This window comes from Canis aureus, chromosome 12 (genome assembly GCF_053574225.1).
Source record: "Canis aureus isolate CA01 chromosome 12, VMU_Caureus_v.1.0, whole genome shotgun sequence".
Lineage (NCBI taxonomy): Eukaryota > Metazoa > Chordata > Mammalia > Carnivora > Canidae > Canis > Canis aureus.
In genome coordinates, this window is record NC_135622.1 from 5312746 (window position 1) to 5335109 (window position 22364).

A 22364-nucleotide genomic window follows, 5' to 3' on the forward strand; every position below is an offset into this window, starting at 1 on the left:
CCGCGCCTCCATCCGCGGCCCGCTGACGTTGCGAGTTCAGAATAAAGGGCGAATCGCGGAGCCGGAGACGGTGCGCTCCCCCACCCCCCTCCTTTGTCTCCGACTCGAGGAGGGTGAGGGAGACAGACCTAACGCCCGCCGGAGAGCGGCCCCCGGGCGGGGCGGGGGCGGGGGCGGGGGCGCGGGGCCGGCGCTCGCACCTGCGGCCGGAGCCGGGGGCGGAGCCCGACACCCAGACGGCCGGCGGAGGCGGCGGGAGCGGACGGCGGGGAGAGACTGCGGAAGACCGAGATCCCCTAGATCGAGACCGGCTCCCTCCCAAGCAAACAAGAGCGGGAGGTGGGAGGGCGCCCGCCTCACCGACAGGGGGCATCTGGGGCGCACACGCCCCGGGTGGTAGGGACAGTGGCCTGGGTGGGTCGTGTTGGGGAAAAGTTTTAGGTGTGTGCAGGGGGTCGCGGGGGACGTGGAGTTAATGGCAATACACGTTTCTACCCATTTACAAAGCCTCGGGCCTTCTTGGAGCCTCCTAAGTACGAGGTGGGTAGTGGCTCTCTCCATTGCACAGAGAAAAGTGAGACTCAGGATGGCTGAGAGATAAACAGACACACACGGTAAGTACTGGCAGGAGTGGATTTCTCTGTCGCCAGAGGCCTTGTCCAGAGGACCATGTGGCTTTAAAGAGAAGCTTCAGGTGAGGCTTAAACTTCCTCTTACCTGCGTGTCTCTTCCTGCTGCATGGAGGTGGAAACATCCGATCCATGGAAACATCTGATTCGAGTCCAATGAAGGGAAGGGGACAATGGCTGGGGGTTGCCCTGACCCGAGGAACCTCTGCTGATGCCTCCTACACCAGATCCGCCTCACAGCCTGCAGACCAACATTTTAGTGACTTCATTTTTTCCCCAGTACATATTTAACGGGAAGAGGGGAGTCAGGAAACCCAGATTGGGGGAATAGTTTCATCATCACTACTTTGTGGCTTTTGGTCAAGTCACTGAATTTCTTTTTCTTTCTCTCTCTCTTTTCTAGATATTATTTATTTGAGAGAGGGAGGAGCAGAGGGAGAGGGAAAGCAGACTCTACACTGAATGTAGAGCCCAGGTGGGGCTCCATCTTACGACCATGGCATCATGACCTGAGATGAAACCCAGAGTCCAGGTGGGCACTTAACAGACTGAGCCACTCAAGGTGCCCCAAGTCACTGAATTTCTTTAGGACTCTGTTCCTCCACATACATATTAAACGGTGAGGGATGAACTGCCGATTCCATCAACGAGGAAGGTTAGCGGAATACAGGAGATGACCTGTGAAAGTCCTATGAAAATACACAAGTATTACCTTCCAGTGCTAATTATTGAACAGTAATAAGCTAACAAACACATTGCCTGGCATATGATAGACATGCAATAGCCACAAAATGAATACAAATTCCTGGCACACGAGCAGGAAAAGAGAACTCTTTTTTCTGGAGACGTCTCAAGATAGAGTATTCCCCAACTTTGTGGTTTCAGGAATGGGGTGGCCTTGGCTTTTTCTGGCATCTGTCAAATGGCAGAGGGGCTTTTCTCCTTTCCCAGACACCCCCTTTCTTCCTAATTCAACAATACTCCTTTTAACCTCTTTTCATTTACTATAGTAATTAATTCCCCTATTATAGAAATTTATCCTTTCAAAATGCTCTTGTATATCATTTCTTGAAATCTTTAGTGCCACCTTGTGAGGTGTATATAATATTATTCCCACTTGGAAAATGAGTAAACTGCATGGCAAATCAATTGACTTGTCCAAGTTTACACAGCAAGTTACTGGCTAAATGGCTTAGAATCCAGGTGTTCTGACTCCAGTCTACTGTTTAGGCTTTGTTAACACACACACACACACACACACACACACACACCTCTCCCCTTCTCACTGCCTCTGTTTCTCACTTTCTGCTTAAAAAGTGCTTTAAAAAGAAGTAAAAATCGAAGGTATCTTCATAAATGAGGAAGCAGAATGTCCCAGTATACTGGGGAGGAAAAATTAGCCTGCATGATCTGCTGGCCAGGCAGATCAGAGTGGTTTGGAGTCATAGTTTAAATAGATTATGGTTTATGGGAAACAATTCATGATCTGCCTCATCTTTCTTTCCCCTCCTCTTAAAAGTCAACAAATATTTGAGTGTCTTCTGTATGCAAGGTAGTGGGGTCCTTGTGCAGGAGCTTTGTGGAACATCAGGCAGAGGGACTGCTAAAAAATCAAAACCCTCCAAAGTAATTTTCAGATTCCAGAACAGATGCATGTGGGCTGGAGAACCTTTCCTGCCTATTTGCTCCTTAAGATGTTATATAAATCTCTGGGCTTTTCTCTCTCTTTCACTAACCTGCACCCCTGTACTGCCTCATCTTACTATCCTGCCCCTACCTTCCCTCACTTTGCCTCCTTTTGTCTGTTACATCTCTGCCTGTGCCATACTCTTCTTGGGCCTATTCTTCAACTGATTTCTCTCTCACCAGGTGAACTTCATGGCACCTGAATTGGGATCTTTGACTTAGGACTGTTTCCAAAGACCAATTCTTTTTTTTTTTTTTTTTTTTTAAGATTTTATTTATTTATTCATAGAGACAGAGAGAGAGAGAGAGACAGAGACACGAGACACAGGCAGAGGGAGAAGCAGGCTCCATGCAGGGAGCCTGACGCGGGACTCGATCCCAGGTCTTCAAGATCACACTCCAGGCTGCAGGGCAGTGCTAAACCACTGCGCCACTGGGGCTGCCCCAAAGACCAGTTCATTCATTCATTCATTCATTCATGATAGGCACAGAGAGAGAGAGAGAGAGGCAGAGACACAGGCAGAGGGAGAAGCAGGCTCCATGCACCGGGAGCCCGACGTGGGACCCGATCCCGGGTCTCCAGGATCGCGCCCTGGGCCAAAGGCAGGCGCCAAACTGCTGCGCCACCCAGGGATCCCCCCAAAGACCAATTCTTAAGTGAGAAATCTCAGTGAGAATTTATGGGTTCTCTTACACGTTTCATAGCACTGTCTCCTGAGTGAGCTTGACACCACCATACACACAAATCACAAAAATGACTCAAGCCAATTCCTCTCTTTGGTGGAGATAAGAACTGGGAGGACTTGTGATGGGGTTACCTCCCTAACAGCATCACCATGGATAAGACACAACTGCCAGTAACTTTATTCTTCAGCTGTTTTATAAGCCACTAAACTTGAGGAAGAAAGGAGCTATCAGCGATAAGGACTGTGAGTTGCTGCCTGCAAGTTTACTGAGGTCAAACAGTTGTTTTGCTAAAAAAGTGCCTCGGCTTTTGTAGAGTAAATGGGACATTTGACTAGGACATTTTAATCTATGGAAGAGAGGTCATTAAAACCACATGAAACTTTAACTAAAATGCTGTTTTTAAAGGGTAAAAATTGGGCACCCTGGGTGGCTCAGCGGTTTAGCGCCGACTTCAGCCCAGGACGTGATCTTGGAGACCTGGGATCGAGTCCCACATCAGGTTCCCTGCATGGAGCCTGCTTCTCCCTCTGCCTGTGTCTCTGTCTCTCTCTCACTCTCATGAATAAATAAATAAAATCTTAAAAAAAAAAGGGGGTAAAAATAAAGGGCCACTAATAATGTAATCAGCTCTGCAAGTCCTAAATAAAAATGCTAGTCTTGAGGCATCTGGGTGGCTCAGTTGGTTAAATGTTGGACTCTTGACTTCAGGTCAGGTTGAGACCTGTGTCATGAAATTGCGCCCTGATTGGGCTCTGTGCTGGGCATGGAGCCTGCCTGGGATGCTGTCTCTCCCTCTCCCTCTGCCCCTCCTCCCAACTCACTCGCATGTGCATATGGTCTCTCTGTAAAAAAATTTTTTTAAATTATAAAAAATATATGTAAGGCTTTGATCCTTAATAAAGAAAGGCCAGCTTCTGGCATCACACACTGAGGGTAAGGCTCATTTTTTAGACTTCTTGGTATTGTTAGTTGAAGAGGCTTAATGGAAGCAGGCAAATAATAGGAGAAATGTAAGAAAAGTCTCTTCCTTTTTGTTAAAAAAGATTTATTTATTTTAGAGAGATAGAGAAAGAGAGTGCATGCAGGAGGAGGGTAGAGGCAGAGGGAGAAGCAGAGAATCTCAAGCAGACTCCCAGAGTGCGAGGAGTCCAACTCTGGGTTCAATGCCTCGACCCTGAGATCATGACCTGAGCTGAAATCGAGAGTTGGTCACTTAACCGACTTAGCCACCCAGGCGACCTGAAAGTCTCTGTTATTATTTTTTTAAGATTTTGTTTTGAGAGAAAGAGCAAGTGTGAGAATACAAGCTGGGGGGAGAAGGGGTGTAGAAGGAGGAGAGTCCCCCTGAGCAGGGAGCCTGATGTAGGGCTCGATCTCAGGACCCTGAGATCATGACCTGAGCCAAAATCAAGAGTTTGACACTTAACTAACTGAGCCACCCGGGCAACCCTATAACTCTTATTTTACAGATGAGGACACTGAGCCACAAAGAGACTAAGTAACATTCCCAGAGCCTAATAACTGTGACAGATTTGAGCCTAGGCTATAGGCTAGAGAATATTTTATGTTCAACATAAAAGGAAGGTTAAAAAATATATAAAGGGCTTACAAAGAACCACAGAGGGATTGTGCTGTGGTGTTTTTGCTATGATTTGAGGATGCCATAACTTCCTGGCATTAGTGATATCACCACTTTCCACTGCTTTTAAGAGAATAGAAATTGACACTAGAATCTATTGTTTGCCTTGACATACTTTAAATATCCTTTGGATAGAAGCAATGCCTTCTCTACATTTGGTGTAAAGCCAGCTCATGCCTGGCTCATGAATTCCCATAAATAGTTATTAACCCCAAAGAAATACAAACTTGTGTCTTTTCACAAAATGGATTTTTATTGTAGTCATACATGGTTTCTCAGTGCCACAGAAAATTGCAATGTAGGAACAATTTTTGGATGGTTCCTTACAGAAACATGATGAGTTCTCAAAAATGAGGTGTTCAGGAATGTGGTTAATGAAAAGTAAAAGTGGTCAAGAGAAGAGAGGATGTGTAGCATGTGTATCAAATGATTACTTTTTAAACTTCTCTGAGCTCTGATAACTCTTTTCTCAAGTAAGATCCCAACAAAATTCATCAGAAACTAAAGTGATTGTGCTGCCAAGTACAAGGAATACAAGGTTTATCTGATAAGGAAACCATGAGAAAAGTGGATTGGGATGGGCACAGACTTATTCTCAACTCATCATTGCTCAGAGTCTTGGTGTCTGTGCCAACAGTTTGGGAATTAGCAGGCTACTTGGAGATGGGTTATAACGACAAGCACAAAACCCAAGGCTCTTCTCCAGTACCTCTGGTCAGCGGGGAAGCCCGCAGCAAGGCTAGAAGGGAAGCTGAGCCATTCTGTTCGCCTTGCCATCACCATTTCATCTTCTGCTTGCTGACCTTGATGTAACTTGAGAGCTCTCCTTGCTTCGGCTGTGTAGTCCAGAGGCCAGAACTTCCTCTAGGAAACTGAGTAGATTTGAGGTTACTCAAAGGAAAAAAAAAGAAAAAAAAAAAAGAGCATCTCCAAAAATAGAATATCTTGCCCATGACATTTAACTGGATAAAGGGTATCATGATTAGTATGCAAGAACTACTGGTCTGATATTTGGGTGCAGCAGAGAAGCATCAGTTGAACCCTCAAACATCTGGACTAGGAGCACCCCTTCATGATCTTCCCAGGGTTCTCACTGTGGTTTTTAGCACTAAACCTGTAAGATCAGTCAAGACTCAGATTTCCAATTTGAAATTTTTAGTTTGGAACCCAGAATTTTAAAAAAATTATCTATTTTATTTTATTATTATTTTTAAAGATTTTATTTGTGTGTGAGAAAGCATGAGTGGGGGGAGGGGCAGAGGAAGAGGGAGAAGCAGACTCCTGGCTGAGCAGGGAGCCCTACGTGGGGCTCCATCCCAGGACCCCAAGATCATGACCTGAGCTGAAGGTAGACACTTAACCAACTGAGCCATCCAGGTGCCCCTATCTATTTTATCTATTTATTTTAAAGATTTTATCCATTTATTCATGAGAGACACAGAGAGGCAGAGACACAGGCAGAGGGAGAAGCAGGCTCCCTGCGGATCCCGATGTGGGACTCGATCCCAGGACCATGACCTGAGCCAAAGGCAGCCACTCAACTGCTGAGCCAGCCAGGTGCCCCGCCCCTATCTATTTTGGAGAGAGAGAGAACATGAACAGCACGCAGAGGAGGAGAGGGAAGGGGAAAAGTCTCAAGCCGACTCCATGCTGAGTGTGGAGCCCAATGCGAGGCTTGATCTCATGACCTTGAGGTCATGACCTGAGCTGAAATCAAGAGTCCAACGCTTAATGGACTGAACCACCGAGGTTACCTGGAACCTAGAATGCAAGGCTACTGCATTAACTGAACCAGGTTACATCAGTATCTCTTATTTGTACTCTTGAAATGGCCTCAGAACTTGGACTGTGCCTCTAGTCTCCTCTTTAGCCAGGGAACTTTTGCAAAGTGGCACCAAAGTTGATTTTCTAAAACACAGATGATACCTATTGCATACTTTTGCCTCTTCTACTTTAAAGCCTTTCTTATGCTTACAGAACAATGTATAGATTAAAATTCAAGGCCTTCATAATGTATTCTCATAGTAACTAATACTTGTATTTATTTTGTTCTGAGAACTGTTTTAAGCTACATGTTTATGTATATATATGTGAAACAGATGCTGTTATCCTCATTTGAAAGATGATGAAACCAAGCTACAGAGGTCAAGTGACTTGCTAAGTTCACCACAGCCAATAATCGGCTTAGCTGGGATTCAAACCCAGGCTCTGGAACCTGCACCCCTGGGCACCAAACAGAGTGCTCTGGCTCCACCTCCCACCATGCCACCTAGCAGTGTCCAGCCTCTTGCTCTCCCCTGAACACCTCCTGAGCTTTCCCACCTGTATGCTTTTGTTCTTATGTCCTGTGTCTGAAATGACAGACAGCCCTTCTCTGTCTGATGAAATCCTTTTTATTCTTTAAGGCTGAGGATTAAAAATTGCCTTTTCTGTGAAGCCTTCTTAAACTCCTTCAGGTTGGACAGATCCCTCCCATGGCTATAAATCTCTTTGTTCTAGTGCTATTTTAGCTCTATTATTATTATTATTCATTAGGTACTCTCCATTTTATTGCTGCCACACTAGACTGTGAACTACTTAGGGCAGGTCTAGGACTTTTCAGCTTGGATCTCCAGGGCTTATAGAACTTAGGCTGGTATCTAGTAGGGACCCAGTGAAGGTATACCGAATAAATGAACTCACTAAAAGAGCTACACTTTGGGGCACCTGGGTGGCTCAGTCGGTTAAGTATCCAATTCTTGGTTTTGGCTCAGGTCATGATCTTGCAATCGTGGGATCAAGCCCCAAGCCAGGCTCTGTGCTCAGCTCAGAGTCTGCTTCAGATTCTCTCTCCCTCTCCCTCCTTCAAATAAAATAAAATCTTAAAAAGAAAAAAAAAAAGATGAAATAGTTACATGTTGGCAAGGGGTATAGCCTTTGCTATCACACAGGAGTTCTGGGACAGTATTTCTAAGTGTGCTACCCTCTCTCAGGAGACGGGTCTGTAGCAGAGGGCTGGAGGGATGACCAGGCACCCTAGTATCACCATTGTTTTAGAGCTTTAGACCTTGCCGATTCTAGACTCAGAGGATTTAAATTCCAAATTCCTTTGCAAAAGAAACAAAGGAGAGGAGTAGAAGCTAAATTTATTTATTCTCCTACTAAAAGACAGGCACCTCTGTCTGGCCTTGTTTCTTGGCCAGTTGGAATGGAAACACTCAGAGGGCAGAGAACAAGTGTCAGGAAATGAGGTAGCATTGCTTTTTTGAAAGATAACACAAGAAGTCCTTGATTAGTGACTTACAGTAAGAATGAAACAGATGTGCTGGGAAAGCCTACAGGAATTTATCAGGTGATCTCTGCTTCACTTCAGACTCTGCTACCAGTGCAAAGAAAAGAAGTAACTTAACTGAAATTATACTTAAAGATCCTCCTCTGTGTATCAACAGGACCCCACATTCTTAACTGAAAAGGGAAAATACTATTTATATTTGCCAAGTCTAATTTTGTTTCCTAGGGCTATTGTGACTTTTAAAAAGGATCTATTTGAGGACTTTGATGAGTCACTGCAGAATGCTTTAAATATTATGGGTGATGAACATATTGGTATCTATACCCCAAATTTAGACTATGTATAAAAACAATAACAAAAGAATGATTTTTCTTTTCTAGCTTTGTTTTAAATCAATTTCACTTGAAAAGCAAACTCAAAAATTCCCTTCTCCTGTGATATCATAATCTAATTCAATTCAGTTCACTTCAATTCAATTTAACAAGTGTTTTACTAAGCATCGATTACCAAGCAGACACTGAGCTAGGTGCACTTATTATGATTCCTACCTGTAAGGGACTCTTAGGAGCAGATACACAGTTACAACTCAGTGTGAGACAAGATGTAAACAAAGATGGTAGGAGGAACTAACCTAGGGAATGTGTGCTGTCATCATTCCTAACTTTATGAAGAGAAGCAAAGTGGGCAGGAATAAAGCCCCGATTTTATTAATTAATTAATTTAGAGATGGGGAAGGGCAGAAGGAAAGGGAGAGAGAGAGAATCTTAAGCAGGTACCCAGCACAGAACCCGACGTGGGGTTTGATCTCACAACCCTGTGATCATGACCTAAGCTGAAATCAAGAGTCAGCTGCTGCTTCACCAACTGGGCCACCTAGGAACCCCCAAAGCCCTGAATTTAAAAAGTCAACCTCAAGGGGTGCCTGGGTGGCTCAGTTGGTGAAGCATCTGACTCATGGTTTTGGCTCAGGTCGTGATCTTATGGGTCATGAGATTGAGCCTCGGTCTAGCTCTGCACTCAGCAGGAGTCCGCTTGAGATTCTTTCCTCCTTCCACTGCCCTTCCCCCAACTTGCGCCCACGAGCACACATTCTCACTCTCTCAAATATATAAATAAATCTTAAAAAAAAGTCAACCTCAAAAACTCTTACATCACACATTGAAAAAAAACTTTTCAGTCTTTGGTAAGGAAGTAGATACTAACACTTAAAGGATTTTAGATTTTAATTAATAAAGTCATTGAGTTGAACAACTGTGTTCCTAAACAAAGTTATATAACAAGACTATCTATCTATCTAGTATCTATGTCTTCCTCCTTTTAAAAAACTTCTTTTTAAAAGATTTTGAGAGACACAGTGAGAGAGAAAGAGCGAGAGCAGTGGGGAGGGGGAGAGGGAAAGGGAAAGGCAGACTACCCACTGAGCAGGGTGCCCGACACAGGGACTCGATCCCAGGACCCCGGGATCACAACCCGAGCCGAAGGCAGATACTCAACAGACCAAGCCACCCAGGTGCCCTAACTTCCTTTTTTTTTTTTTTTCTGTAATTCCACAAATAGAAGTTATATGTGAGTTTCTTCATAACAAAAAAGCAAAGACACAAAAGCAAGCCAGAATCAAATGTGAAGTGGCATAATGAAACAAAATGAATGGAATTTATGGAAAGCAGGAACCTAGAAAAAGACTTTCTGGAAAATAATGAGAAAAAACCCCCACAAATATTTGCCTTAATGGAGTAATAATCTTCTAATTACAGCCAAACACTTAGCTGAATATGCTGGAATAGAGGAGTGGGTGAGATAAAAGGATGATGGAGCAGTTACTAGCCTAGAACACTGACAAGTCCTCTCAATTTCCACTGCTTAAATCTGTCAGAGCTGCTATTCTGTTTCAGACTTCTTTGCTTTTGCACATACTATTCCCTCTGCCTGTAAGACTGTCCCATCCCTCTTGTACTTTATCTGAACTGTGCATCTGTAACAATTCAATCTCACATGAATCCTTTAGGAATTCATTTGTCTACATGTCTTTTTTCCACATAAGCCTATAAGCTTTTTGAGGACACAAGTAAATCATGAATCCATTCTTTCGGTAAAAGTTTTAAATAGTACACACAGAACTGTAGTCCTTCTGGATCCTTCTTTTCCTCATTACTCTTTCCAGAGGTTGACAATGTGATTAAAAAATATTTATTAATTGCCTACTATATGCCAGGCACTGTTCTAGAAGCTGAAGATAGAGCAATAAGCAAAGTAAAAAAAACAAAACAAAAAACTTCCCTTATGAGGTTTACATTCCAATGGGAGAAGATAAATGAAATTCATAAATAAAATATAATAATAACACAACAGTAATAATAATGAACTATCACCGTACATGAGAGTCTCATGAGGTAAAAACGATTCCATTTTATAAAGAAATTGAGGCACAGAGAAGCCAAGGCCTTACATGTTGAAAGTGAAAGAGTTAGGATACAAACCCAGGCAATCTGCCTTTAGAGTTTGTCCTAAGCATGATGCAGCACTGCCTCTCTACCATCTGTAATACGAAGAAAGTGCTGCAGAGAAAAAAATACAGCAGGTTTGAAAAAGAGTTGGAAGTGGTGGTGGTGGTCTCAGACTTTAAATCCTGTGGCCAAGGAAGGCCTCACTGAGAAACTGACATCTAAGCCAAGACCTGAACGAGGCCAGGGGAACATATCTGGAGGAAGGGCAAAGACAAAGGGACCAAAGCCTGGTGTGTTCAGGGAACAGAGAGGAGGCTGGTGCAGCTGGAGTGAAGTAAATAAGGTATTGGTAATAAGAGATAAGACTGGAGATGTTAAGAAAGGGGAGGGAGGGGAATATGAAGATGAGATCACAGGAGGCCTGATAGCTTACTATAAGGATTTTGATTTTTACTTTGAGTGAGATGAGTAACAGCTGGAGGTTTTTGTGCAGAGATGAGACACGCCCTGAATTATGAATTTTCATAGGGTCACTCTAGTGATACAAAGACTGTAGGGTTAAGGGTGAGGCAGTTGTAACAATCCAGGTAGGAAATGATGGGTTTCAGATTCTAAACATATTTTGAAGGAAAGGATCATAAGATTTACTGATTAATTGGATATAGGTGTGAGAGAAAGAGGGGAGTCAAGAAACCACCAACGTTTTTGGCCAAAGCAACTAGAAGGATAATATGCAATTAATTGAGATGGAAAGTCTGAGGGAGGATTGTGTTTAGAAAGATATATCAGAAGCTTGGTCCTGATCATATTAAATATGGATAGACATTCAAATAGAAGTGTCAATTAGCTGAATATACAAATCTGGAGTTTGGGGGAGAAGTTCAGGCTAGAAATAGTGGTTCTTAATGGGGAGGGGTGTGAGAGAGATGTGATATTGTCTGCAGGGGACATCTGGCAATGTCTGGAACATTTCTGGTTGTCATAGTTGGTGGAATGCCACTGGCGTCCAGTGTGTAGAGGCCAGGGATGTTGCTGAACATCCTATAATGCACAGGACAGTTCACCCAACAAAGAATTATCTGGTCCTAAACACTAATAGCACTGACATTGAAAAACTTTGGATGAGAGATATAAATTTAGGAGTCAGTAGCAGACAGATTTTAAAGCCATGAGCCTGAATGAGATTGCCAAGGAAGTGAATATAGACAGAGAAGAGAGGTGGTCTAAGGACAGAGTTCCAGGGATTCCAGAAATAGGAGAAATGAACAAAAGTGACAGAGAAGAAATGGCCAATAAGGTAGGAAGACTGGGAGACTATAGTTCCTGGAAGCTAAGAGATAAAGGTGCTTCCAGATGAAGGGACCGATCAACTGTGTCGAAAGCTGCTGATAGGTTAAATAAAATGAGTGCTAAAAGTTGACTCTGGATTTAGCATGTGGAGGTCCCTGGGAACCATAGCAAGAACAATTCCAGAGTGATGGGGGTGAAAGCCTGAATACAGTGAGTTTTAAGAGTATGTGGATTTAAGAGAATATGTAGGAAGAGGAATCAGAGACAATAATTAGAAATGGTTCTTGAAGAATTTTTGCTATAAAAAAGAACAAGAGGAATGACAGAATGATACAGAACCTGGAAAGAGATAGGCTAATAGAGGGTTTTAAAGGTGGGGGAAAAGTGAGTATGTTTCTATGCTTCTATGAATGATCCACTAGCATGGGTAAAACTGAATGAGGAGAGAGGAATCAGTTTGAAGGGATATCCTGGAGTAGGTGAGGGATAAGATTTGGTGCCCACATGGGGGGCTGAGCTAGGCTATGAACACTGGTCACAGCGGATGGGACAGATAGCAGAAGGGGTGGTGGCTGTGAGAGTTTGGGGGAGTTCTAATGGTTTCTCTTACCAGTTAATGTACATCTTGACTAATATCTTTTTGATCTGTGTATCCGCAATAAAAAATAGCTGAATTAAGAGTTTGCTGAGTAAATACCTGAATCAGATTCATTTTTATTTGAGAGAGAGAAAAAGAGAGAGCGAGAGAGAGAAAGCACAAGTGAGAGAGCACAGGCAGGGGGAATGGCAGAGGGAGAGGGAGAGGGAGAAACAGGCTTTCCACTGAGCAGGGAACCCAAGGTGGGACTCGGAGATCATGACCTGAGCTGAAAGTAGACGCTTAAGTGTGACTCACCCAGGTACCCCTGATTCATATTTTTTAAAAAAGTTAAGACTTCATCTTAAATATTACCTGTCATGCTAAACATTTCCTAAATATCCAACAGCAATTTTATCAGGAGCAAGGAAAACCACATGACGTTCAGCACCGATGTCTGAAAATCATAGGAATCTTATATACAGCTCTTCACTGCATATATAATTTACCCATAAAGAACTTATTATTTTTTGAATGTGCCATTCCCTTTTTTTTTTTTTTTAAGTTCCTGTCTTTAACTATGCTGTTTCCTCTGTCCTGACTGCTCTTACTATGGAAATCAACTTATTTCTTAACGTCTAGCTCAAATGCTATCTTCTTGGGATACCTGAGTGGCTCAGTTGGTTAGGTGTCTGCCTTCAGCTTGGGTCGAGTCCCACATCAGGCTCCTTGCTTGGCAGGGAGCCTGCTTCTCCCTCTGCCTGCCCCTCTCCCTGCTTGTGTGTGTGCTCTCTTTCTCTGACAAATGAAAAAAAAATGCTATCTCTTCTGTGAAGCATTTCCTGATTACTTTGCCTGAATTAATCATTTCTATTTAGGGCACATTTTACTTAAGTTACATACATGAACACTTCTCACATTTTTGTGCCTGAAAACCTCTAACAACAGAAGATAATGAATTTATTATTATTATTATTTTTTAAAGTAGGCTCCACGCTCAGTGTGGGGCTTGAACTCCTGATCCTGAGATCAAGAGCTACATGCTCTACCAACTGAGCCAGCCAGGCACCCCTGAATTTAGTAGGTCTTGAGGGTATAGTCCAAATTGGTTTACCACCTTACAGCTTTCTTTGAGGTCCGATATGTTGTTTGAAAACTCCATAAAAATTTTATTTTTCATAAAAGGACCTTTTAAATTTTGGTGTAAACATATTTTAAGGTACTTCTCAGTTATTTAATTCTACCTCTGAACATCTCCTCAAATTATAAGAAAATCCAAAAGATATATCATTTATTTTGTGCCTTTTTGTGTCCCAGGATTAATTATATCCTGATTTGAGAAATACAGATTTTTTTGATCCCCAGTCACTGGACCATACAATCATTGAAGATAAGGACATCTTATTTTATTTATATTTATTTACTTTTTAAAAATATTATTTATTTATTCCTGAGAGAGAGAGAGAGAGAGAGAGAGAGGCAGAGACATGGGAAGAGGGAGGAGAAGCAGGCTCCATGCAGGGAGCCCAATGTGGGACTCGATACCAGGACTCTGGGATCACAGCCTGAGCCAAAGGCAGATGCTGAACTGCTGAGCCACCCAGGCACCCCATGTTTGTATTTTTTTTTTTATTTTTTTAAAGTTTTTATTTATTCATGAGAGATACAGAGAGAGAGGCAGAGACACAGGCAGAGAGAGAGGCAGAGAGAGAGAGAGAAGCAGGCTCCATGCAGGGAACCTGACATGGGACTCGATCCTGGGCCAAAGGCAGGCGCCAAACCGCTGAGCCACCCAGGTGTCCCTCTTGTTTGTATTTTAGACTTTGACTTGCGTAGTATCTTTTTTTTTTTTTTTTTTTTTTCCAATTTATGATAGTCACACAGAGAGAGAAGGAGAGAGGTAGAGACACAGGCAGAGGGAGAAGCAGGCTCCATGCACCAGGAGCCCGACGTGGGATTCGATCCCGGGTCTCCAGGATTGCGCCCTGGGCCAAAGGCAGGCGCCAAGCCGCTGCGCCACCCAGGGATCCCCTTGAGTAGTATCTTGTATAAAGCAGCGACTCAGTACATATTTTCCCTCTTGTTCCAAAACAATATAATCATAACATCTGTCAATATCTTTGACTCACATTTCTTCTTGCTGCTCTTAGATAGAAGCAATAATAGTAAACAGGACAACACTAGACTAAACAAAAAGCCAACTCAAATGTAGATGGACAGGTGAATGGAGAAGTAAACTGTGGTATATTCATGCAATAAAATGTTACCCAGCACTGAAAAATGAGTGAACAAAGGTTACATGGTACAATAAAGATGAATCTTAGAAGCAGTGTTCAATGAAAAAAGTATGATACCATTTTTTATAAAGCTCAAAAACAAGCAAGGCTAAATAGTGCATTGTTCAGAAATATATGGATCAGTGATAAAAATCTCTCACCAAAGGAAGAGAACTAAACACAAAATGTAGCATAGTGCTTACCTGTTGTAGGGAGGTAAGGGATAAAATTGGAGAGGAACAAACAGACCTCTGTTATTGGCAATTTTCTAGTCTTTGGGTTAGGGGAAGGATTCAAAGGTGTTCATTATATTATACTTTCTAATTTGTATGTTACCTATATTCATTTATAAATTTAAAAATTAATAAAAGTAAAATAAAAAAAATTATATTAAAATACAATAAAGGGGGAAAAAGCTGAATGGGTTTCTTTACTCTGGAGTTTCTCAGAATCTTTAACATACTAATGTGAATTGTGACTTTTCAAGAAAAGGATGCAGTACTTTCTAACTTTAGTCAGCTAGAGAACCTTTTTTTAAGGGACTATCTATCAGTACCTAACAAATACCAAGCCAAATACATTTTCTATAGGACAGACTTGGGAAACACTGAATTAAGACATAAAATATTTCCTTGATTATAACCAATTCCACTGAGGCTACTTTATCCTATAACACTTTCTTACAAACAGTATAACTGTCTATTAAAAAATGTAGCTACTTTCCCAATTCCCACCTTACCACTGGACACCTGACTTATGAAAACAAAATAAAACAAGAAGCAAAGCAAAAAAACAAATAAAAAGGAGCCCTCAGCATAGGATTACCCTCTTAGTCCATGGGACGAAAGATGGACTTCTCAGGGACAGAACTGCTTGTAATATCAGTTATACAGAGGTCTGAAAGGAAATTATCATCTGAAAACAAAGAGAGCTAGATATGTATTTTCTCAGCACTGAGAACATTCAAGACCATATAACTTGTTAGAGAGACCACAGCTACAGGAGTAGAATGGTGACCACAATAAAAAAATACAAGAAACAAAGCCCCAAATAACCTACCTGTAGCAAGCGTGGCTGCTGAAGACTCTGCAGGCTGATTAATTACAGAGATGCTGACTCTGGAAGCCTCAAAGGGGACATTTGAAGTGCGCACAAATGGAACTTGAGCTACTAAACATTTTTGTCCTCATAGACCACAAAGATCGTCTGGCATTGGTTACCTTCATTGTAAACTATATCACTGCCCCACTATATTCCTCCTTGGGATAATAATCTAATTCTGCTCTTGAATTATGTTGGTCATTTTCAAAACAAGTGACTTGTAAGTGTGGGTCATGACAGAGGTGGTGATGATGAATAATATCCAAGGTCCCTTTCACTTTATGTCCCCCAAATATAACAGCAGTAAATAGTAGCAGTGGCAGTAATAGAGTGTTTACCCTGTGCCAAATTCTCCTCCAAGCATTTTATATATGTTCTGTTATCCAGTCACCACAACAATGATATGAAAGAGCTATTATGACCTGTATTTTACAGTTGAGAAACTGAGGTACAAAAAGTTAAATGGTTTACGTGAAGTCATACAAGTGGACACATGGCAAAGGTGGGATTTAAAAAAGGTAGTCTGAAAAAAAATAAAAATAAAAATAAATAGAAAAGGTAGTCTGGCGCTGGAACCCAGGCTTTTAACTGCTATACTACACTGCCTTTTAAAAGACCAAAGAGGGCAGCTCGAGTGGCTCAGTGCTGCCTTCGGCCTGGGGCGTGGTCCTGGGGACCTGGGGTCGAGTACTGCATCGGGCTCCCTGCGTGGAGCCTGCTTCTCCCTCTGCCTGTGTCTCTGCCTGTCTCTCTCGGTCTCTCATGAATAAATAAATAAAATCTTAAAAAAAAATACCAAAGAGTATCATGTCATCTGTGAAGAGAGTGAAAGTTTGACTTCGCTGATACAGCAGCAATGTCCACAATAGCCAAACTATGGAAAGAGCCCAGATGTCCATTGACAAATAAATGGATAAAGATGTGGTATATAATGCATAATGGAATATTATTTAGCCGTCAAAAATATGGAATCTTATCATTTACAACTACATGGATGGAACTAGAGGGTATTATGCTAAGTGAAATGAGTTAATCAGAGAAAGATAATTATATGATTTCACTCATATGTGAAGTTAAGAAACAAGACAGAGGATCATAGGACAAGGGAGGGAAGAATAAAATCAGACAAAATCAGAGGGAGAAAAACCATATGAGACTCCTAACTCTAGGAAACAAACTGAAGGTTGCAAGAGGGAAGGTGGGTGGGGGGATGGGGTACTTGGGTGATGAGCATTAAGGAGGGCATGTGACGTGATAAACACTGGGTGTCATATGCAACTGATGAATTACTGAATTCTACCTCTGAAGCTAATAATACACTATGTGTTAATTAATTAAATTTAAATTTTAAAAAATATATTAAAAAAAAAGACCAAAGGGTACCAAAAGGTGATTTGTAAGTTACAGGTCCCACTCAAGCCCAGAGGTTCTCATGATAATCCTAGTGAATGAACAGCTGTCCTGATGGATATATCATTCAGTTGGGGAAGGTAATACAGTTTTGGTGGAGAAATGACAACTCAGGATTGTGCTGAGGATAACCAAATACTTTAGTACTTAATAATCCCAATGACATCAAATTGGTGACTTTTAAAAATCTGTAGAACATTTTAGTATTTTTTATCATGAGAAACAGAAATGTAGCTAATATAGGAAGTAAACAAGTCACTCTTACGTCACTCACAGAGTTATTTTGAATTTTTCCTTCCACTTTTAACCTTTTCTTGTTTAACCTAACAAAGCCTGAAATAAATATGCAAATATGTATTGAGTCTTACATATACACAAAAAGGCACATCCTATAAACCTGTAAGAGGTTGAGAACATTTTCCTAAAATGCAACCTTCTAGCTACAAGAAACAAACTATTTAACCAAGTTCATGCAAAGGAAAAAGGTGTCCTGGGGCCTGGGTGTGAACTGAAGGAACATGGGAAGGAGATGAGTACTGCTCTGTGACCAGACAATATCTACCTCTGACTTCTCTTGTCTCTGTGTCTATTTACTTGTCTCTCAGCTTCACACTGCTTCTTTCTTTTTTCTCTGCATTTGAATTGAAATAAAATTTTTTATTTGTGTTATCAACCTTTTCCATATACATTGATGATTTTTTAAGTTTTTAGGTTTATTTTTAAGAATCAGGAGCAGCTGACCTCAGTGTTGTAAGGGTATGGTGTAAAGGTTGAAACTGGTAAAACTTTTCTGGCTGGCAAATTAGTAATTCAGCATCTTAAAAATGTTTATTATCTGTAACTCTTGATCTTGGGTTGTGAGTTAAAGCCCCACATTGGGTTGAACCTACTTAAAAAAAAGATCTTTATGCTTTCTGAGGCAGTAATTTCATCTCAACATTGCTAGCAGTGCATGAATTTAAGATCACACAAATTTGAACTTGAATTCTAGCTTTGTACTTCCTTGCTTTATGACCTAAGACAAATTACTTCATTTTACTATGTTCCAGTTTCTTCATTTGAAAAATGGAATCACAATATTACCTCTTGGATCATGATTAAATGAGAAAATATATGTAATGAAGTCCAGACTGTCTGGCATATATAGTATATGCTCAATTATTATTATCCCAAGCGAGCAACTAGACAAGTATGTAAGGAAGATGTTTATTGCAGCACTATTTAGAAGAATGAAAAATTATAAACAATTAATACCAATTTTGTTAACCCCAAGATAGCTCCAGGAATACAGTAGGTGCTCAGTAAGTGTTGAATGAACAAAAAACTGAGAATTGGTTGAATAAATTGGGGCACAACTGGACAACAGAATGCTATGCAGTCACTAGAAAATGACATATATGAGTATTTTCTTTTTTTTTTTTTTTTTAAAGATTTTTATTTATTTATTTATTCAGAGAGAGAGAGGCACAGACACAGGCAGAGGAGAAGCAGGCTCCATGCAGGAAGCCCAATGCGGGACTCAATCCCAGGTCCCCAGGATCATACCCCGGGCTGCAGGTGGTGCTAAACTGCTGCACCACCGGGGCTGCCCTATATAAGTATTTTCATCGAAAGTACATAAAAAAAAAAAAAAAGAAAGTACATATATAGTATATTCCCTTTTATTTAAAAATATATGTGTACACATTAATAGAAAAAGGTCTAAAAGGCTATATATACATCAAGATGTTGACACTTCTCAAGGTGGGATGCTGGCAGTGTGGATATTTCTATTACCTTCTTTTTGCTCAGCTGTATTAAAATGCTTCCTACAAGTATTATGTATTGATTTTGCAATGAAAAGCTATTTTTAATTTTAAAAGCATATGTTCCAAATGCACAAATAAATTGGAGTCAAGAGACAGACCTACACTTGAATCTTGGGTTAAATCCAGTTCTTTAAAAAAAGCATCTTGTTAGAGTTATTCATTTATATGTCTATTTTCCCATTAAACATTTAAATCCTTACAAATATAGAACATGCCTTCATCTTTCTAGCACCTTGCACAAAACCTTACACATAATCAGCACTCAATAAATGCTCCTCAGTGACAGGTGATACACTCCATTATGGCTCTTTCAATGGTGGCTAACACTCTTGTCACAGCCGGAAAGTAAACTACCCCCAGCATCTCTACAGAGATGGTAATGATTCCAGCAATTTCAAAACCGATCCTGAAATGCCCATAAGTGAAAAAGAATGTCCTCTGGATTCCTCTTCCCTTGAAATGCAAATTCTGTTACAGGATCCTAATTTTTCTGTAAATAATTCAGAGATCAAACCAACTCGTGGTTACAGGAGAAGGCCTAAGTTTCTAGTGTTACTTGTTTAGGTAGAAATCTATAAAGTACCTGTTGATGATATGAATCAGCCTCTTCTCAGCTTCAAATTTATTTATAGAAATTCAAAATGCCAACTGTTTTCTAAGCCCTAAACTGTACTTTCTACAAAAAAACTGTATTCTCTATACTGTTACTGACTTTGTCTGGATTATAGTATTACCAACACTTAGGCATCATCTTAGGTAGTGATGAAACTAACAGCTGCAACTCGTTAATCAAGTTAACCATTTTTATTAATTAAAAGATTTATTTATTTATTTATTTATTTATTTATTTATTTATTTATGATAGACACAAAGGAGAGAGAGAGAGAGAGAGAGAGAGGCAGAGGGAGAAGCAGGCTTCATGCCAGGAGCCCGACGCGGGACTCAATCCCGGGACTCCAGGATCGCGCCCTGGGCCAAAGGCAGGTGCCAAACCGCTGAGCCACCCAGGGATCCCCACCATTTTTATTTAAAGGGCAACACTGTCTTAAATCTCATTCTTAATTACATTTGGATGACAAAAATCTTAAAACAACACTATGTGATTCCTCACTTTTGTACTATTTTCCCCCCTCCTTTGGTTTACAATATTTCTTAGTAGGCAGAAAGCTTCATATATTGTCCATTTGGTAAAAACAAATTTTGCCTACCTTATAAGTGACATTTACAAGCGAGAGATTAAAATAATCATAGCTAGATAAATCTTCTTAAAATATTTCAACTGAGTGCTTAGGTGTCCAGACTGGAAACAGATTATCTGAGTTCAAGTCCAGCTTTGCCACTTATTAGCTCTATGATTTTGGACAAGATTTTCACTTTCCTAAAACCTATATCTCCTTTGTTGTGTTATGAGAATGAAACAAAACTGAATGGGTAAGGCGGTACAATCCAACAGAAACGTAAAGCAAATTACAAATGTGAGCTGCTGTGCAATTCTAAATGTTTTAAACTATATTAGAAAGGTAAAAAGAAAGCTAAATTTATTTTTAGCATATTTGACTTAACCCATATAGCCAAAAGATTACCAATTTCAAAAAATTATTATTATTATTTTTAATAAAGAGAGAATTTTTTTAATTTTTTTAAATTTTTATTTATTTATTTATTTATGATAGTCACAGAGAGAGAGAGAGAGAGGCAGAGACACAGGCAGAGGGAGAAGCAGGCTCCATGCACCGGGAGCCCGATGTGGGATTCGATCCCGGGTCTCCAGGATCGCGCCCTGGGCCAAAGGCAGGCGCCAAACCACTGCGCCACCCAGGGATCCCTCAAAAAATTATTAATGAGATATTTTATACTTCCTTTTTTGGTAGTAAATTTTTGCAATTTGATATATATTTTATACTTGTAGCATACCTCAAATTAGACTAGCTGCATTTCAGGTGCTCAATAGCTACATGTGACTAATAGCTACCTTATTGGATAGCACAGGTAAAATGTGTTAAAACAGTATCTAGCACACACACACACACATATATATATAATATGTGCTAAATAAATTTTAGTTCTGAGTATCATCATGACATCCTTTTTAGAGGAATTGTTCAGTGTCTCTCCAAGTATGTGACTCATAACACTAGTTAATATCAGGTAGTTCTAGAGCAATGGCATTAAAAACACTGAATTACATAGTAAGAAAACTATTCCTTTGTGCTTTTTCATCTTTCACTATAGCAAGGAAAAGTGTGTTTGATACTACAGTACTTTGTTTTTTTAATTTTTAATTTCTTATTGATATATAATTTATGGATGATAAAGTGTACCAATTTCAAGGGCATTGTGTGATGATTTTAACAAATGTATACAGTTATGTAACCATTTCCTTAATCAAGATATAGAACATTTCCATCACCGAAGCCAGGGCTTCTAAAAAAAATCAGGAAACTAGCATACTACTCAACAACCGTGAGAGCCCTGAAGTCAACCCCACATCTTTGAACATGTAAAGTCAAATTGCTTTCCAGGAAAGTTATACTATTTATACTTCTAGTAGTAATATTTGAGACTGACCACTGCACTTTTCTCTTAAGGAAATAATCAGAGATGCAATAAGGGTTTATCAATATACAAGATGTTTATCGACATATCAAACAAAAACTGTAAATTAAATGTCTAATAGTAATAAAGACACATTCTTTTTTTTTTTTTTTTTTTAGAGAGAGAGAGAGAGAAAGCACAAGTGCATGTGAGTGAGTGGTGGGGGAGAGGCAGAGAGAGAGAGAGAGAGAGACAGAATCCTAAGCAGGATCCATGCCCAGTGTGGAGCCTGACATGGGGCTTGATCTCCTTACCCTGAGATCATGACCTGAGCCAAGATCAAAAGTTGGACACTTAACCAACTGAGCCATCCTCAGCATCCCTAAAGACATATTCTTAGGGACGCCTGGGTGGCTCAGTGGTTGAGTGTCTGCCTTTGGCTCAGGGAGTGATCTTGGAGACCCAGGTTGGAGTCCCATGTCGGGCTCCCTGCATGGAGCCTGCTTCTCCCTCTGCCTGTGTCTCTGCCTCTCTCTCTCTGTGTGTCTCTCATGAATAAATAAATAAAGTCTTAAAAAAAAAAGACACATTCTTAAAATTAAAATTATATAGCCTGTGAGATTATTATAAATCATTTTTTTAAAAGATTTTAAAAGCCCCCACCAGGGCTGCCCTTAAATCATTTTTAATAACATGGGAAAGTGTTCTCAATATAATTAAAAGTAAGAAAACAAGTAGAAAACTATATAGACAATATGATCCTAATTATGTGAAAAACAAAATAAAACTTGTGGTGCCGTCTTTGCTAGCTAAAGAGAAAATAACTGAAAAATGGGACCATTATTTTGCAGGCATAGAGCTAGTGAGAATTTAATTGAACCCAATACTATTACAGAGAACCTACTATGTATAATCATTATTACTGCTTTGAAAGGGAATCTGGCAGTAAGAAGATTGTTGATCTGCGGTCACCTTCTAGCAGGGTACTCTTTCTCCTTGTCAAAATTCTTA

General features: G+C 40.5%; 1 protein-coding gene and 1 long non-coding RNA gene across 5 annotated transcripts in view; one reads left to right on the forward strand and one right to left on the reverse strand.

Moving 5' to 3' along the window:
* Nucleotides 1-118: 118 nt before the first annotated feature.
* LOC144280416 (uncharacterized) lies at nucleotides 119-8068 on the forward strand. 2 transcript variants are annotated; one of them, XR_013348837.1, is made up of 4 exons: nucleotides 119-339; nucleotides 508-614; nucleotides 745-1161; nucleotides 6741-8068. It is a non-coding gene; the product is annotated as an uncharacterized LOC144280416 (long non-coding RNA). The 2 variants fall into 2 exon arrangements; XR_013348836.1 differs by having other exon boundaries at nucleotides 508-1161.
* The window catches only part of VPS45 (vacuolar protein sorting 45 homolog), a 74328-nt gene continuing 52688 nt past the window's right edge, over nucleotides 725-22364 (reverse strand). The window contains exon 15 of one of the 3 annotated variants that reach the window (XM_077842440.1): nucleotides 725-870. In XM_077842440.1, the coding sequence (XP_077698566.1) occupies nucleotides 864-870 (7 nt within the window). In that variant the 3' untranslated portion in view covers nucleotides 725-863. Of the gene's footprint in view, nucleotides 871-4868; nucleotides 5533-22364 lie in introns of those variants that run through there. The other 2 variants (XM_077842438.1, XM_077842439.1) reach the window with 2 other exon arrangements.